Source organism: Lathamus discolor, chromosome 3, assembly GCF_037157495.1.
Source record: "Lathamus discolor isolate bLatDis1 chromosome 3, bLatDis1.hap1, whole genome shotgun sequence".
Classification (NCBI taxonomy): Eukaryota; Metazoa; Chordata; class Aves; order Psittaciformes; family Psittacidae; genus Lathamus; species Lathamus discolor.
The window spans coordinates 31,658,972-31,677,605 of NC_088886.1; the positions used below are offsets into that span (position 1 = coordinate 31,658,972).

General features: G+C 42.4%; 3 protein-coding genes across 8 annotated transcripts in view; 1 reads left to right on the top strand and 2 right to left on the bottom strand.

The window, feature by feature from the left end:
* Nucleotides 1-3,158, bottom strand: part of USP13 (ubiquitin specific peptidase 13) — a 69,437-nt gene extending 66,279 nt beyond the window's left edge. For all 4 annotated transcript variants that reach the window (XR_010611511.1, XR_010611512.1, XM_065674504.1 and 1 more), the window contains exon 1: nt 2,839-3,158. Coding sequence is in view for 2 of the 4 variants with exons in the window: in XM_065674504.1 (XP_065530576.1) it covers nt 2,839-2,991 (153 nt within the window). In the remaining 2 variants the exon portion in view is untranslated. The remainder of the gene's footprint in view (nt 1-2,838) is intronic.
* A 2,936-nt stretch (nt 3,159-6,094) lies between these two features.
* On the bottom strand, nt 6,095-10,990 carry NDUFB5 (NADH:ubiquinone oxidoreductase subunit B5). Of its 2 annotated transcripts, none has more exons than XM_065674515.1 (6): nt 10,788-10,990; nt 10,107-10,240; nt 9,141-9,207; nt 8,349-8,410; nt 7,223-7,329; nt 6,095-6,339 (listed from the first exon to the last, which is right to left on the bottom strand). In XM_065674515.1, the coding sequence occupies exons 1-6, from the start codon at nt 10,900-10,902 to the stop codon at nt 6,219-6,221; spliced, it is 606 nt and encodes a 201-aa protein (XP_065530587.1). In that variant the 5' UTR covers nt 10,903-10,990; the 3' UTR covers nt 6,095-6,218. The 2 variants fall into 2 exon arrangements, with proteins under 2 accessions (XP_065530587.1, XP_065530588.1); XM_065674516.1 differs by having other exon boundaries at nt 10,107-10,195; nt 10,788-10,988.
* A 67-nt stretch (nt 10,991-11,057) lies between these two features.
* On the top strand, nt 11,058-18,072 carry MRPL47 (mitochondrial ribosomal protein L47). Of its 2 annotated transcripts, none has more exons than XM_065674513.1 (7): nt 11,058-11,234; nt 11,706-11,851; nt 12,448-12,508; nt 13,690-13,786; nt 15,362-15,492; nt 17,312-17,407; nt 17,792-18,072. In XM_065674513.1, the coding sequence occupies exons 1-7, from the start codon at nt 11,080-11,082 to the stop codon at nt 17,907-17,909; spliced, it is 804 nt and encodes a 267-aa protein (XP_065530585.1). In that variant the 5' UTR covers nt 11,058-11,079; the 3' UTR covers nt 17,910-18,072. The 2 variants fall into 2 exon arrangements, with proteins under 2 accessions (XP_065530585.1, XP_065530586.1); XM_065674514.1 differs by having other exon boundaries at nt 11,058-11,180.
* The last annotated feature ends 562 nt before the right edge of the window (nt 18,073-18,634 follow it).

Consider the following 18,634-nt stretch of genomic DNA (forward strand, 5'->3'; position numbering starts at 1 on the left):
AACCAGTGTAAAAAACTTGAGTATAGAGTTGCCGTGCGACTGGATACAACACTTTAAAGATATAGACAAGCACTCAAAATTTACTTCTCTGTGAGGAAATCTGCTTTGGAGAAGAAAAAAAAAACCAAACCAAAACCAAAACCAACAAAAAAACAACAAAAAAACCCCACAACCACAACACCCAAAAAAGGTAAAGCTTGAGAGACAATTTTACAGCATTAATTAAAGAAACTACTAAAGATCTGAAGAAAAGTGACAGAATAAAACATCTCGCATTGACTCCAGAGACATGCTGAAGTTAAACTGTAACAGGGAGCATATTTAAAATGGCAAAATGAGATGATGTGAAGAACACTGAGAAAGAAGCTTACAAGAAAAAATACCTCTGCCATCAAGAAAGTAATTTGGAATTTTACCGTGGATCATAAAACCAAGAGTGCATTTTTTAAACACTGATCTTTTGCTTTAGTATTTAACAAAACAAGCAAAGTGTGCATCTTCTTCCAAAAAGAGGCAGACACCTCAATAGGAAGAGGCTTGCTTGGGTTATACATAGCTGACCTAAGAAAACAAATTGCAAAACTAACCTAATACAAAGCACAAACATCTCCCATTAGCCAAGGCAACAATCTGTCTGTATCCCTTCACCTTCCTTCTGAACGAAAGACTGAAAAAACACAGTTCTGCTATTTTCAATTTGAAAATGACATTGTTTAACCCAAGAATGCACACTTGCTCTTTAGAACTGTCATCCTATAAACAATACTCAGTATTCATTAGGTTATACAGGAAGAAAAAATAAAATCCGAGGTAAGTCTTTGCTCAGCTAAGGTGAAGAGTGGCATGGGCTTGAAAAGCCATGGAAAACAACTGAAACTGAGACTAGTTTCATTTTTACTGGTACTGCACAGGTTCCACTAAGCCTTTTGCCCAGTGAATGCCTATAATGCAATTTTAACAAAAAGCTTCAACAACAGAGAACAACATTGTCCAAAATCTGAAATCTCTTTCCAATAAAATAAAAAGGCTGAAACATTTTGGGGAGAAATAAAAAAATAAAATCACACATGGCAATCCCAACTCCTTTTGCTAGTTCTATACAGAGCATCTGTTAAGTTTTTCTCAAATGCTATGTTCTGTTCAAACACATTGTTTTGCTACACACAGCTTTTGTTGTGTTTACTCGAGGCTTGTTGGAGGATGTGATTGCTTTTTCAATCCACAGCAGTATTTAATATCCCTTCCTACTTGTTAATAGCAACTTTTATAAACCACAATTCTGAACACGAATGAAAGTGTTGCTAAAAAAATCAACCATGTGCTCATCCAAGCAGAAATTTAAAGGAAAATTGCTGTACATTGATTTCCTCCCCCCCCAAAAAAAAACCCCAAAAAACAAAAAACCCCACAACTTTATTAAATATATAATGCAATTAGCAACTTTGCAGCAGTCTGCTTTGGCAGATTTAATCCGACTGCCTCCCAGAACAGTCGGGGCTGATGGGTGACACTTGAGATCTGAAGAGTGCGGGTAAAAATAACCTCTGTTCAACAAGACGTGATGAACACCAGACAGCTGAGTCACCTTTAAACCAATTTTGATTTTCTGAATTAGAAAGTGTTATCACAAAGAGGGGGTTAAAGAATTAAAAAAATCTGTCTGAAATGTATCTTTCGTTGAATATTCTGTAATGTAAACTCTGAGCTTCCTTTTGCTTGCTGCCATTGACTTAACGTCAATACAGAGTGCTCGACCACCTCTGAGAAACCTCAACTTCATGTACAGAAGAAACTTACTAAAATTTCAGCTCCATTTAAAAAGTGTAATTTCCAAGCACCTGTTTCTTGCAAAGCATTTATCATTCCTATTAATGACGGCTGCCAGCATTATCAGCAAAATTAAGAATTAGTCAGGCCCCAAACTGCTGCTGAGCACGTACAATCTGTGGAGCTTGTGGGTGTTTTGCAAGACAGCTGTAACACCATAGAAAGTTTCCTGTACATCAAGCATCCATTTGACAGCAAACTAAGCAAGCTAGCGGGGAAACACTGCAGGTTCACTGAAGCCCAGTGACAAAACTGAAACCTTAGGAGAGAGCGTTTCAGGAGTACTTTCACACTGATTTTCAGGAACAGCCTTTACTTTGGAAGCTTCCTCTCAAGACTGTAGAAAGAACAATGAGCAGAAAAGCAAAACGATCGGCATCTACTAGTGGAAACATGCCAGCGAGGCGGCCAGCTACTGCCCTCTTTCACTACCCGTGTGGAGGCAAACACAAATCTCCCTACGGGAGCGGGCAGACCCCGGACCACCAAAGCCCACTTCCCAGCCGGCAGGAAAGTTTCCCCACGTCTGCTAAACCCCCCCGTTTCAGCAACCACTTCGGACCGCCTTAAGGAGAAAGGGAGATACACGAACAAGCACGGCAGCAGCGTACGAGCCGGCAGCGATGTGCCGGGAGGCGCCCCGGTGCAGCAGCCCGCGGGCACAGCGCGGGGCAGGGCTGGGCCTCTCCCCGCCTCGATCCCCACGCGTGGCGGGGGAAGCCCGGCAGCCTGGCGGGGGGTGGCAGGGAAGCGGAGGGAAGCCTGGCTGCGGAGTAAGCCCCGGCAGGTGGAGGCGGGCGGGCTGCTAACGGAAGGAACAGGCGAGATTATGAAGCCTGCGGAAGAAGCGGCGAGCCCGGGAGAGAGAGACGGGCTGCGTTCACCGGCCGGGGTGCGATGGGGAGCGGGCCGCAGGAGGGGCGGGTTTCCCGCAGAGCGCCGGCTGAGGGCAGGTCGGGCGCCGGCGGGGAGGGGGAGCGAAGGCAGCCCGGGCGGCTTCGCTGCACTCACAGGCGAGTCGTAGGAGAAGGCGCACTCCGTCTTGTAGACCCGGTCCCCTGACTTGGGCACCCGGATCGTGGGCATGTAGGGGACAAGCAGCTCGCCCAGGTCCCCGGCGGCCATCTGCGCATCACCGCCGCTGAAGAGCGCGGCCCGCTGCATGTTGCTCCACTCCCGCCGGCCGGCAGACGACGAGCAGGCAGCGCGAGGGCGACAGAGGCGGGCAGGGCAGGGCAGGGCGCGGCGGGGCGAGCCGTGCCCGCAGCGGGGCGGAGGGAGGGAGATGCTATTTTTAATGCAATGGCGGCGGGAGCGGCACCAGCTGCGGCGGCGGCTCTCGGGGGTCCCGGCGCGGGCGGGCGGGCAGGAGGGAGGGGCAGGGGCGGAGCGGGCCCCGCGGCCCCGGCGCGCCCCTCGGCGGCGGGCGGAGCCGCCCGCGGGGGCGGTGCGGGGCGCTCCCCTAGGGCCGCCCCCGCCCCCGCGCGCGTGCCTCGGACCACCGTTAGGCGGCAGCCGGCGGCGCGCGGCCAGGCCCCGCGGCGGCTCCCGGCTGGGGGGGGGCCCCGTCCCCGGCAGCGCTCGCGGGCAGGCTGTGCGCGCTCGGGGCAGCCCGCCCCGGTGCAAGGTGTCCCTGCCCGCGCAGGGCGCGGAACTGGGTGGTCTGTAAGGCCCCTTCCAACCCAAGCCGTTCCGCGGCTCAGCGGGAGAACGGAGGCTTGGCCGCCAGGTCTCCCTGGGTAGCTCAGGGCAGCTTTGCCTTTGACCAGTAATGCTCTGCTACAGGAGACTTTATTTATTTGTAAGCAAGCGAATACTAAGTGTGTATCAATTCTCAGCTGCAAGGATCTACTAACTTTACACGCCTGAAGTAAGCTTTCAGACCAGCCCTGCAGTTAACGGCAAAGGTGCCGTGACCACCGGGTACACCGGGTGAGCGTGGCGGCCGCGCCCTGGACAGCGCTGGCAGTAGTGCCTGCGGGCGGGCCCTGGCCCGGTGGTGTGTAACCTGCCGGAGGAGCGGGCTGCTGGCGCGCAGGGCAGGAAGACCCAGCCCGAGGTCTCCCAGGCAGCCTGCTGCAGCACCAGCAACTAAACCCATGGCTTGAGAGACGGGACCTTTAGCTTAAAATTACCTTTTTTCCTGCATTTGCTGTGTTTCTCTTTGCTTTTCATTTTGAAATAATACAGCTGGGGAAGGAGAAATAGAGTGAAGTAACTTTCTGGGGAAAAGTGACTTTTCTTTCCCCCTCCCCCTCGATATCTAGTAACTATTACAGATGCCTGACAGCAGCAGGATTAAAGAAATGACCAATCAGTTTACGATTTGTAATGTACATGAATAGCCTTCCACCTACAGTCCACATTACATCCAAGGATTCAATCCAAGCAGGTGATGTGACCTTTGCTAGAACCACTGTTCACCTCAGAAAATTATGTTTCAAAAGGTGATTCTAGTAAAATCCCAACTAACAACAGACTAATATTAACTTTGTATCCAGCTACAAAGAAATAGGCTGTGAGAGTGAGACCACTGCAGTCTGTTCTCAGCATTCTCTCTAGCTTGAAAGAAGTGTTTCAAGTGTTGGGAACAGTGTGAAATACTAGGGCCAAACTAGGGTATCAGTAGAATGAACGGCCTCAGGCTCAGTTGAAGGACAGACATTGCATCAAAAACTTGTGAGCATCTTTGGATGCTGAATAAAACCCAAATCAATAGTCACCAGACAGATTTACTTTACCTGAGAAAACTTTGTGCTTTTATAACGGCTTCCCTCATGATTAAGTCAGCATTTATGAGAGCCACAGTAAGACATACAAGCTGTCTAACCTGAAAGATTGCCTCAAACAAAAAGGAAAAGTCATTGCACTGATATAAAATCAGTGAGTCTTTCTAATGTTTGGCAGTGCTAGGAAACAGCAAACAAGGCAGTCTTTGCTTAAAATGGTCTGTGCAATGTCGATTCACATAAATTTATGTTTTAACAGCTTCAAACCACAAGAAGGCCAGGGATTATTTTGGCTTATATCCTTAAAAAGTAGAAATTTTTAATTGGACAGGTAGTTTAATGTCACAAGCTGACAGAGGCATCAATCTCTTGAGGCATTTAAAAGCAGAGTACCACAGCCTCCGAGGACACACATCCCTCTAGTGGCAAAAGTCTGACAGGTAAAGAGTACGCTCTATATTCCCTACATAATTGTCAGAAGTGTAGAAAAACACCTAGTAAAGACTATCCTCCCCAGAACTCATGTGATTCTTCATGTCACTAGCTACATATTTAATAACACTAAGATTTTTCTGAAATATTAATGTATTACCTTGCAATGTGTTTTCATCACTGAAGATCTTTTCTGCTACAAAGGGAGCATGTGGCTCTGTTTTAGATATATTACCATTTAGAGTGTGAAGCAAAAGTACCTGTTACACTTTAAAGCCTTATTTAAAACCAAACCATTGAAAAACCAACAAACCAAAAACCCCCAAAACCATGGAGAAATATGTTCAACAGACAACAATTTCTGGATGATCTACATAGAGAATTGCCCAAAGTTTGTTTTTTTGTTTGGGTTTTGTTTGTTGTGTTGCGGTGTTGTTTGGTTTTTTTTTTGGGGGGGGGGAGGTTGGTTTGCCTTTTTAAGAGTCTGTTTACAAAGTCTTTTACAGACATAGACTATATATAGGAGGTGAGACTGGAGAAAATGAAAGAGTAGAGAAACATAAATTATGCATATACAAGAAGAAAAAAGTTTAGAACTGGTGGCAATACTAAAGGAAGAACAGCATGGGTGACAATACCAGGGACGAAGGCTATTAACAGTTCTCTAAAGAGAGAAATGTATGAAATCATGCAGAGAAAATGACAGCACATTGTTGAACAATATGCAAGTTGGGAAAAAATAGTGAGAGATGAATTCATCTACAAGTAACAAAAAAGAAACTATTTGCCTAATAAAGTGGTAGATATAATCCTATTCTGAAGATCTGAAGATATTTTTTTTACTTAATCTTCCACAGAGTACCTGGGAACGCTTTGCACAAAAAAGCCTTGCAGTTTCCCATACCTTTCATTGAAAATTTTTAATACTAGAATTCACACAATGAACACTAATAACACCAACTTGTTTCATATATATTAGGTCACAAAGCCCATCCTACACCTGTGTTCTAGAGAAAAGGAATTGTTGGCAACAGACATAAGGTACTTTCTCTGATTAACAGCTTTAACAGCTATATGAGCTTAACTACCACACAGTTTCTTTCAAATTATGGGAATCAACAAAAACACACAGTTTATTGATTTCCATCAGTTAATAGCAGGATATGTATTACATAGCTCAGCCACAATCTGCTGGTATGCATTTAAGACCACGCATAGTCTTAAAACTGTTTAATTGTCAGGTGTGGATTTCATAGAATTGTCAACAAGATTTTTATCAGGTGTTTCATAATGATACCAAGGTCCATCACCCCTCTGTCTCATCAGTCTGCGTGCCTCCAACTCCATCAGCCTAAAAAAGAAACAAACCAACAGACACACTCAACATGAAGCTTACTGGGTTTCATCATATGTTTATCAATGTCAGCAACGAGTTTAGCATCTATGGTTAATAAATAGATGCTAAGTATGCTAAAAGATGCTAAATATGCTTAATACTACTGAAACATAGATAATACCAAAATATGAGGGGCTCAACTAGAACATGAGCTATTACAGCCTTCTATTTCAATCTTTTTTTTCAGCAAGTCATAGAAAAGTAATAAAAATACTTGCAGGAGTTCTGTCACAGGTTCTTGCCTAGTAAGGGGCTAGACAGTTTTGATACAGCTTTCAACTAAGAATACATAGAAGCAAGAAAATCGGAAGTAAATGTGATAGTAGAAGGAGTTATGCTGTCTTGGTCCAAGTGGCAACAGTTTGTGAAACTCAGACTTTCTTCCACCACCACGGTTTACTCTGAGTAAGTACAGAACAAACTCAGTACCATGTCATTCCTGCCCACAAAATTTTCAACAGCAACAACGAACAGTATCAATCCTGTAAACTGTTACTTAGCTGCCCAATTAAGTGAGGAGCATTAGCAGAGGCAAAAAGAGCTGTCCATCTGCTGACTCAGGAAGACAGAGCTATACCTTTATAAATACCAACTGTTCTGAAGAGTCACTGTTGTTTTACAAGATTGCCCTTGGATCCTTCCAGTTCTGGTAATACTGAGAAGGCAGAGACTACAGATACCCTAAACTTCCACTTTGGCACCAGCCAGTGCAGCAAGCACTCAGGGTCAAGTGATACAGAAGTAAGTATGTTACATCAGCATTCAACTTTGTAAGTTAAGCAAAATGGTCAACTACAGTATGTATCAGTTTTTTAAACCCTTGAGCTATATAACATACCTCATTTGAGCTTTCTCCGCTTCAATATGAAGTACAGCCATCTCCTTTTCATAGTTCTTTTCAGGGGGGTCAAGGAGGTAACGAGCTATCCAGCGAGTTATAGGGTGCTGGAAAATATAAAAGCAGAGATTATTCCTGCAATTTCCAAGTAGAAATGCCATCATAACTAAACCATTTTGCATGTTCCTGGTCCTGAAAACATGTCATCAACACTATGAGTGCTGCCATTCAAACCGTAATAGTAAAGTGAAAAACATGCTCAACTATTTGTAAGATCAGAACTCTCAAATACCGTATTTCTTTTGACATTTTTGATGCCAAGATAACCTGCAGATGACTATTCTGTAGCAAAATTAAAGGCTAATGGGAGATGAGATTTGTTTTCTTTCTGTTGAAGTAAAAACTTCCACCGTAATTACAGAAATGGACTCCAAAACTCTTACCATATTCAGTGACATTTTAAAGTTTTGCTTCCACACAGAGGTCATTTCACTAGGAACAAAAGTCTAAGTGAGATGAAACAGTCATAATAGAATCACTGAATTCAATTACTTCCTACCAAAAAAGTGCTTGCAGCAAGAAGCCACAAACTAATTTTAAGAAAATATAATAAAATGAAAAAAGTATAACTGAGAGTTTCTGAATATAAGAATCTCCACTTCTAGATATAAAAGCCTGTGTAGTGCTGGACTTTGAAATGACAGTAGCAAACAGTACAAAAGAAAGTAATGTCACTTTAAAATCCAGTATCTTAAGATGTTGTAGTTCCAGAGCAAGAAACAAGGACAAAAACCGCATGCAAGGAATAGAGAACAGAAGATTGTTCTTACTACTTAGGAATATTATAAAAGGATTCTTGACATACAGCTTCAGCAGTTTACTTGCAAATAGTTACAGACCATTCATATCTACTTTTGTCAATAAACAGACCTCCTACAGCAACCTGGATATTCCATAAAGCTGAAAAAAGCAAGTTTACCAAAATCATAATTGCAGAATTTGAGTTCTGTTACGCCAATACCCAAAGGGCATCCTCATTATCATATTCCACACATTTTACTCCCAAAAGTGTCATCAAGAGGAAGATTGTTGATAAACACGCCACCCTTTTACAAGTTACACTCACTTTGTAGTATTCCCAGTACTCTGGAATATAACCTTCAGGAATCTCTGCAAGTTCAGCTTCACCTGACAAGGAAAAGGGAGGAACATTTAATTCAAGTATTTTTCTTTTATGTACTTTATATTCTGCTTTGCATATTGGGAAAAGATCATTATTATATGTGGAGGGTACTTAATTCCTCAGCCTGAGCTCTATTCAGAAATATTTCCAGACACTTCACAGTGTGTATATCTAGCTCATAGGTTAAGCCACACAACAAAATGTGAAATTAGCTGCTATACATAAGAAATAACTATGACCAAGCCTGCACAAATGCCCTTTAAAGTATATGAGCTGAAAGCATGGATTTTTCCTAATTTCTTTATTAAATCAATTTCATATTATTACAGTAGTAGATTTAAAACAAGTATTGCCAAGCAGAATTTTACTGCTAGATAAAAGCAACAGTTGCAGTGTATGCAGCCTTTTTAAAGTATGCCAAACAAGGTAATACAGACTCATCTGAATACAGAACTGTTCTCTAAACCTCAACCATGTTTGAAAGACTGTCAAAAGATGGAATTCTTCTGTTTTTAAAAATGTGGTAATCTTCTTTTAAAAAACCAACAACTACTGAAAAATAAAAATACTGGGAACGTATTCCATGTACTTACAGGATTACCATAACTGTTAGGCCTATTTCATGGTCTCCCAAAGAGCAAACCTTAAGAGATCACTTGTTTCTATCTAGCATGCTTAGTTTCCATTTGATAATTTTTGACAGTGTACTGAACTTAGTCCCGATAGAGCACTCACCAATGAAGATGTTGACATACGTTATAAATATTGCCAGTGGTATTCCCGTCAGATATATATAGAATCGCTGTACAGGGGATAAAATTAAAAAAGGAACAGTATGGGAAACTCAGAAGCCTGACAACATTTAAATGAGGTTAGTCTGAAAATTATGTAAGAGCCAATAGATTTGCATTCATATGTTAGATAAGGATGCTGTATGTAAAGACATACTGCTGCTTAAAACGGCTTAACTAGAACACAGAAACGGTGATGCTGTGTCAGTCCAGAAGCCTATTTAGTTCAGCTTCCCACCTCTCAGTCTCTACAGAAGCAGACAATAATGCTTTCCCTGAATGCTGTCTCAGCATCTTGTGATGACCAGCTTCAGCATTTAACCATACCAAGGCACTAACACCAATGTAATATAACCCATCATAAATACAACCACTGCTGGCTTTGGTAACTTTGGAAGACAGATAAAGGAAGCCTGATTGCACAAAGGGGGTTATATCAAGTTGGTTGTTACCGGTCATAACAGGCTTTACCTGAAACCTATAGCTTTTTAGGGGTCAAATTCAGGTCAGGCTTCCAAAGTCTCGTCTCTGGTGCTAGTGATTTGGGTAACTGAAGCCAAACCCTGCAGAAGAGTAACCTAATACATTATTAAAAGGTGGCTATAATACAAAGCATTTGTAGGTTATCCATATACAACATATGCACATAATTTAAGAATGCTACTACAGCTTTAAGTACCTATCACAGTCTTTGCCATTCAGCCATTCTTTTTACTTCATCTGGCCCTGATTTTACAACACTTGACAAAAAAAATCTTTAGAAGGAGGACTGGAAATTCTTATGTCAGTAGTGCCAGCCACATTTTAGATGCTGTCATGTAAACAATAGAGAAAATTGTATCTTAGACATTTTTACACCATTTGCAAAGGATGTGTTACACTGAATATAGTAAATTCGGTTTTAACTCACCAACAAGTTCAGAAATCGAGTATCATAAAATTTGGTTGCCTTGATAATAAACATTCTTTTCCCATGGCTGCTGCTATGTCGTACAGGAGCTGAAAATTGAACCAAAGTATTATGTGTTTTTCTCCCGTTGGTGACTGCGCCAGGACAAGGTCAACACCACATGTGGAAAACAAACAAACAAAGAGCATATAACATCATCTGAATAGTTACAAACTGGTTTTCTGGGGGATATCAATGTACCTACAGGTCTGTCTATTTCTTATTTTGCTAGGATGAACCTATTCTTCTTCTAACTTCCAACACAGGCCTGTTTCTACCTGAAAGTCCCAAAAAGAAATCACCAAATATCATCATATGGGGCCAAGTAAATACACGGATGGGCAAGTTTGGTCTCCTGCCAATTTTGGTCCAAGTTCTATCCCAGAAATGCAATTTCTGAGGGGAATGATGACACACGTTGCACCCCCTCAAGGGATTTTCTTCACGTCGAACGCGTTTACACCTGCACGGACAAGAGCGGAAGCAACGGTAACCGTAGCGCACAGCACCCCTCTCCTGCCCCGCTGCCAGTGCAGCGCGGAAAGGCAGGACGGGCGGCCCTCATCCTCAGGAGAGCAGCTCCCCAAGGTCACCTCGCCCCCGGCACACCCGCGCCCCCCATTCCCTCCGCCGCGGCCCTACCGACAGTGCCGGGGAGGCGGGAGGCTCCGCCGGGCCAGGGCAGGTGAGTGCCCCTCGCCGCCCGCCGGGCGCCCCAAGCAGCCGCTGCCCGGAGAACCAGGCTCATGGCCGCCATTGCGGGAACTGGTAACGGGCGGGGCCAGCGGCGCTGTTTTCCGCGGCGGGATGAAGCTAAGCAGCCGCCATCTTGGAAAATGGCAAAGTCTTCGCTCCCCTTCCGGTGCCCTTGCGGGCCGCCGTCCGCGGAGCCGGGCATTGTGGGAGGGGAGGGGAGGGGAGGAGCGGGGCGATCATGGCGGCCGCCGCGGCGATGTCCGCTCTGTGCCGGCGCCTCACGGGCTCTTTGCGGCTGTCAGGAGCGCGGCCGAGGTTGATGGCTGCCGGCATCCCTGGGTGGGCACGGCACGGCACAGCGCGGGGGAGCCACAGGCTCAGCAACTGGCTGTGGTGGGCGCCCTTGGTGGGAGGCGGGCTGTCCGGGTGTCCTGGCCTCTGTAAACCGCGGCTGAGCGTTGCGAGGGGCTTATGCCGTGAGGCGCTCTGTAAGCGTGAAGCGCTGCGTTCTTGCGTGTCACTGGTTGCCGTGCATCGCTGCGGCGTGGGTTTTCTGTGTGCTTATACCGTGTGTTTACTGCTTTTGCCGTTTAGCTGAAGTCAGCGTCGGAGGATGTGTTCTTATGCTGCGTTAGCTCAAACTCTGTTAAATTTCAAACTTGCTTATTTCTGAGTACACATAAGTGATAATTAGATGAGAGGCGTGGAGGAGAAAACACCACTGAGATGACAGTTTTATGAAGAACTGAACCTACGCCTTTCCTCCCTGGACTGTGGCATTCATCTCTCTGTAGAACAACATTTGCATTTAGATTATTACTATTTTTCTTATCATATATGGTTTTTCTTGTAATTTTTATGCAGGTTGACACCAAATCTCTTCCACAAGACCCAAGCAAAAGTTGAGCATCTCCATCAGCTGAAGTTTCTGCACACTACTTTGTCTCGGAAAGGTCTGGAGGAGTTTTTTGATGATCCAGTAAACTGGGGAGAAAAAAGTGTAAAGTCCGGTGAGCTTTACATTTACCATTTCTAATAGAGATATTTGAGCCACTTGTGCTCAGCTGAAATCTGACATCCTTTGCATTATAGGAAGCATTCAGAGGTACACAAAACATTTTTAATGTATATATATACACAGTACTTTTGCATCTTTATACCTGTTAATTTTATTTTCCTGTGTGTGTTCTGTGTTTATGAAAGCAAATAGCTATTACACAGCAAAATATTTTACTGTAAAACCTTTGCCTTGCTCTTAAGTGAGAGTGTATCACAGAAGAAATGTTCTTTGATAAAATACACAGTACTGCGGAAGAAAAATATTTCAATGTAAAGATTCACTTTTCATCTTTCCCTGTTCCCAGCCTCTTACAGACACAAATAAAAGTACACGTAATTGCCTTTTTAAGGTGTTTGTATGTGCAAAGCAAAGCTGAGTATCCACAAGGACAGCTGTCAAATCGTAGCTCTTTTTTTAAAAAGTGGCCCTTGTTCTGTAATACTTACAAGCCTGCTAATGGAAGCATTTCTCTTTTTTTCTGTTGGAATACAAGAACTTTGTTCTATTGACGATTTTTTTTTTTTGTTGTTGTTTCCCTTTTCACAGGGGATGCATGGAATATAAAGCAACTGAGGGCCAAGAGTAGTGAGGACTTACACAAGCTTTGGTAAGTATGTTTTAGTGAAGTAGCTGCTCTTGTTTCGGAGCAGCTCTGGATGTTTTATTAAAATGTGGCTAGTGAACTTACTAGTCGGTACATTTAGCTAATGCAGCAGCCTGCCGTATCGCTCCGCATGCTTGGAACAGCCCAAGTTTAGGTACCGCTCAGCATGCACAAGCTATACAGCAGGTGGCTGTGTGGTAGCTGTGCCCCATGCAAAGGGATCAGGTTTGGTATGAAGAGGCTGTGTCTGGACCCTTTGGAGGTTGTTTGAACTGCAGGACACTTGGGTGCAAGTGACCTCTGGGGGAGGCTGACCATTACATTAGATTAGGTTCCTCAGCTCTGAATCTATTCCGGTACCTAAGTCTTTGAGGTTAGAGATTACATCACCACTCTAGGCAACCTGTGCTACAGCTAAGATAGTATTTAATTATTACTGTGAATGTTTTTTGTCTTGTTATATATTCTTCTTGCTGTATATTCTTCTTGCTGTGTACCTGTAATAGTCTGGCTCTGTTCAGGCAGTGGAAGACTACTTAGCATTAACCTCTTCCCTTCTTAGCCTTCTTTATTCCAGGTTAAGTAAACCTTTATTCCTCAGCCTCTGCTTGTATGTTCTTGTTCAGCCTGGGGAAGAGAAGACTCAGGGGAGACCTTAGAGAAGCCTTCCAGTACCTACCTAAGGGGCCAACAATAAAGCTGGAGAGGGGCTTTTACAAGGGCACATAGGCTAGAACAAGGGGGAATGGCCTAAAACTGAAAGAGGGAAGATTTAGATTAGATAATGGGAAGAAACTCTTTACAGAGAAGGTCGTGAAGCCCTGGCACAGGTTGCCCAGAAAAGCTGTGGCTGCCCCATCCCTGGCAGTGTTCAAGGCCAGGTTCCATGGGGCTTTGAGCAACTTGGTCTAATGGAAGGTGTCTCTGCACATGGCAGGCGGGTTGGAACTGGATGAGCTTTAAGGTCCCTTCCAAGCCAAACTGTTCTATGATTCTGTGTGTCAGCCTTCCCCACTTCTGCTGGGCTTTCTGCAGTTAGTACCTTTGCCTCTTCATATGGAGCTAGAAGGCATGGGATATGAGATCAGAGGATGAACAACTCTGCTTTGTCCAGCAGGTTAGTGACTGAATAATTGCTAATAGATCCAGAAATTATTTCTGAAGTACTATGCTTTCTGATCTAGGTATGTCTTGCTGAAGGAAAAAAACATGCTTTTAACTTTAGAGCTAGAATCAAAACGACAACTCAAGCCTATGCCAAGTCCAGAACGATTAGAAAAGGTAACTTTTTCATACTAGCTAAAAGTATGACTCTAAAATAGCTGAGTGAAAGATTAAGTGTTTTTAAACTTAATTACATTGTTTTTTTCTTTTTTTAATATATATTATTTTCCTGATTTTAGTATGTGCATAAACACTGCTCAGTCAACACAGTGAGAAAGGTTTCTCTACCTGTTACATAAGGAATATTTTGCTTTCTTTGTGCTAAAACTTCTGTATGCTCTCTCTCCTTCCCCTCCACTGTTGCCAACTTCTGGCCTCTGACATTGTCTTCTCCAGACTTGTACTCTTTAGTTCTTTGCTGTCCTCACATTCCCTCCTTCTCTTGCATTATTGCAGTTCTGCTGCTAATTTACTAAATTCTTTTCTCAGTATTTTTACTATTGGAATCATCATTTAGTTGTAAATCCACTGCCATCTCTGTTTATGTCTCGCAGATGGAAACCTACACCTTCACTGGCTAGTTAAATAATTCAGCTGTTTGACATGAGAGATATTCTCAGATATCCCCCTGTGCATCAAAATTAATTTGGGAAAAGCCTTTACGTTGTTAATTTGAATTTCTTTGTATGTTTAATAATTCAACTGTTATTTGCCATTACATGTATCTGTAATTGCATTATGATTTCTCTGTTTTGCTTCAGACATGGAATGATTTGGTCTCCTGTCATTTAATCACTGTACTTGTAAATTAGGGAAGACCCAATGTAAAACTGGATCTCCGTGTATCTTTTTCTAATGTATTGCAATACAGTTTCTTAACTGTATTTTGTGATTCCTATTTTGAACAGCATTTTTGACTTAGACCCACCTCTATACATCCCTATTCAGCAATTACAAATCACAACAGAACTTGTTTTGGGAGAGAGCTTAACTAAGTGGCCCTAACGCTTTAAAAATCAAATCTTACTAATTGCCTGTAGCCCAAGAAAACTAGAAATCAAGCACCAGTTAAACAGTATGATTGCACTGAGACAAAATACAGCAATCTGCTTATTAGAATTAGCTCTAGCAGTTTCCCATGCATTTAACATGTTGCCATATGTAATGCGTGTTACAGTAATATTATGAGGCAGATCTGACTAAAACGCTTCAATGCAAGTGGCATGATTTAGACAAGGCAGCTTTCTAATCAGCCAGTAGGCATTATTGAGGCTGTGACCCAACTCCAAAGTTAAAACTAGATTAACAAACAGCCAGTACAAACCATCTAACAGAAATACATAAAATTGCTGCTGCTGCTTCTACTTCCTCCCTGCCCCTGCCTCAGAAGTGGGCATCAGCATTAGGTCTGCCTTATGTATTATCCATCTATTCTTTAGTGAAATAGACCATCAGTTATTTCATATCTCTTCTGCTTGTAAGTTAAGTTTTTAAAGCACTGGTTCTTTACTGTTCTAACACAGGACCAATTCAGCTGTTTCACTCACTCCACAAGTGTGAGATTACTGATGACAGAATTCCCACTGTTCAACCTTTGCTTTTTCTTTAGATTTTGTCTTATATCTTCGAGATCTTTTTAATTGTCGGTATTGTGTTTTGTTGGCCCATCCTGAAACTGTTTCCTATTCTTAGGTAGAAGAGTCTATGAAAAATATAGATTTGGTTGTCAGAGAAAGAGAAATTGCTTTGAGGCTTCTACAAACTGGCCATGAAAAGCCAGTACCTGGCGAGTGGAGACATGACTTCCTAGGACGCACCTACTGGTATGAGAAAGAGAACCTTTTCTTCTAATTATGTGATTTTTGCTTGTGGAAAAGTCTCTTTACATGAAATCCTTTTCTAATCAGGAAAGCATGCATGTAGTGTATAGAAAGGTTTTCTGGTCAGTGTTCCATGTCCTATTTGATTTTTGTTGTCTCTTCGGGTTTTTTTATGTGGTTACAATTGTTGCTAAACAATTCAACAGCAAGCTTTACCATTAATTCTGATAAAATTAGTTCCATGCAACTAATACGATTCTGCAGTATAGCTATTCAGCAACACACAGATGAACTAGGGAGTACTGGTCAAGTTGAATCATTTGGACTTCCCTGGTTCTAATGCAAAATCCACATGCTGGGAGTCAATTACCCAAAGTGTTGCATGAGACCACCTAAACGTCCCTTGGAATTCCCTGCTACTTTTGGCAGATAGTTAACTTAGAAGCTTCTAAGAATTATTTACTGTCCAGCTGCTTTCAGTAATATGTAACTTCAGGTGATGACACTGAAGGCTCTGGCAGGACCTGCTATTTCATCAACCAGTATTTTACCCTCATCATATTAGCATTTGATGCACTAATTACAGTATTAAGCTTGGCAGTAACAGTGCAGATAACAGAAGGTTGCATTTGTTTACCCATAAAATACAAATCAGCATAGTACTAAGTGCACCAATGACTAGATTTAGATCTCTAGGGGTGAGACTTCTTTCTGTATCTGTGACTCTCTTAAGCTAGCCAAGGACCTCATCATCTAATTAGTGAGATGCAGGAATGGATAAACAAGATTAGTACTGTCCCTACCTACTAGCCAGTGAAGCCACAGCCAAGAGAAGGGACGTGGTGGAAATCAGTGGGGAAAGAACCTGTTGTGCTTGACTTGTAGTCTGGTGCTGTGGATAGGACAAGGGGGAATGACTTTGAATTGAAAGGTAGATTTGGAAATGGATTAGGAAAAAATTCTTCCCTGTGAGAGTGGTGAGATACTGGCACAAGTTGCCTATAGAAGCTGTGGCTGCCCCATAGCTGGAAGTGTTCAAGGCCAGGATGGACAGGGCTTTGTGCAATCTGGTCTAGTGGAAGGTATCCCTGCCCATGGCAGGAGGGTGGAACCGGATGGTCTTTAACATCACTTCCAACCCAAACCATTCTAAGATACCTTTCAGTTTGGAAAAATTGTCCACAAAGAATTTACCCTTTTATTTGAAAGTCCAGTCCCCAGTTAAAGCAGGGGGAAGAGGCAGACACCATGGAGGTTCTTTAAGCATGTGCAGAAACTGCAGTATATAGCAGTAGGTCTGACGCAATCTTGATGCGCAGGAGTATGTAGGTAAGTAAGTCTGCAGAAGCCATCGGTGCAGCCCATACACAGGAGAAACCCCAGACAGACATAATAAGAGTCTGTATTTGGAGGGAAAGGCATTCAGGCAGATATCAACTTGACCTGATGCTCCAACACTGGTATTTTAAAAGAAAATCATAGTAGCAACAAAATTCTTCACACACAGTTTGTTCACATCAGCTTTTGAAAGTTTTCTTATGAAGGAGTAACTTTAAAATATAAGTTTAAAGGATCACAATCCTTCAAACTGCCAATTTTAAAAGCAACACTGCTTTCTACACTCAGAGACACTGAGTTAAATATGAGCTGTAGTTACAAACCAGGCCAGCAATAGCGCTTAAAGTAAACACCCACAGGCAAATTCTGTCATTTACCAGTCAGACCCCTTTGTCACTGTGCTGTGACCAGGTGTACCTGGTAGAATCCAAGAATGAAGACAGTAAGTGTACATTCTATAACGCGTTTCATCTGTCTTTAACAGGTACTCTTACAAGGAATGGCCAATACCATGGTACTTGAACAAAAAATACAAAAAGAGGAAATTTTATTACTTGCCTCATGTGGAACGCTTCATCAGGTAAAAAGATGTTTTTGACATTTAAACTAATTTTCTGATCAATTTCTCAGTCCTCTTTATTCCACTTTACAAGGAAAAAAATAGTAGTTTTCCTATTTTACAGTTGGTAGATAGAAAATAAGGCTTTTTTAAAATAACAGCTTGCTCTGTTTTTTGTAGCTCCCATCTTAATCATTAAGAGGCTTGGTTACCTGTGAAGTTGCAGTGTAAAAGTAACTTTACATGCAGGCTACCTAAGGTTGAATTTTTGTTGAATTCAAAAGCAGCAGAAGAAAATAATTTGCATTGAATGCATTTTAGCTTATTGAAAGTAAATGAATACTGAGCTCATTTAGGTTCTTAGAAGCAATCTAGAAATTAACCACACTGACTTCTTTATTTCAGGCTCAGACTTGAACAATCTTTATGCGCAAGGGCAAGAAGGCAAAACCTAGAGAAAACGAAGCAGAAGCTCTTGGAAAGGAAGTTCCCTCACCTTGCTGTAAAATCTCAGAGCCAGTAACACAATGGAAGCGTGGCAAGCAGCTGGTCAAGTAACTTTGTGACTGGAACATGAAACAATTCTGAAACCAGCGAACAACTCTACTGAGCATTCCCAAGTCTCCTTTTTGGCTTTTTTTATTCCCACACTTGACCTAAATTAAATTTGTGATTGGGAATTAAAAGCCGCTTCAGTGCATACCTCTAATCATAACAGCTGTTTCCAGACACACTTGAAAAATGACTTATTAAGTCACTTTCATAATAGTGAGACAGGCATCATTAACAGTGAAGAGCAGCAACTGACTGCCAGATGAAAGTATGAAGTGTAGACAGTTACCTGGTTTAGTTTAACAAACACACTTTAAAAGGAGACCGAAGTGTCTCTGAAACTCACATACAAAGCTTTGTTCCTTGACCATCTGAGTTACAGATGCCTCACTTAAGTTACACATGCTTTCTGCATAAAAGCATAGGAAACCATGCTTTCAGTTTACTAGAGAAACTTTTTGCCTGCTTTAAGCCTGGCTCATTAGGAAGTCTGAAATATTTAGTATGTGAACTTTTACTTGTGCAGTCTTTCTATCTAGATTTCTAAATAGCTGTGACAAATTCAAACATTAGTTCAATGTTTTGGGCTGGTTGGTTTTTGTTTTTTTGTCTATTTTTTAGTGTGAAAAATAGTTGAAGGAAGATCTTAATACTTGTAAAAGTGAAGTAGAAAGGTACTGGTGCTGCTCTCAGTTG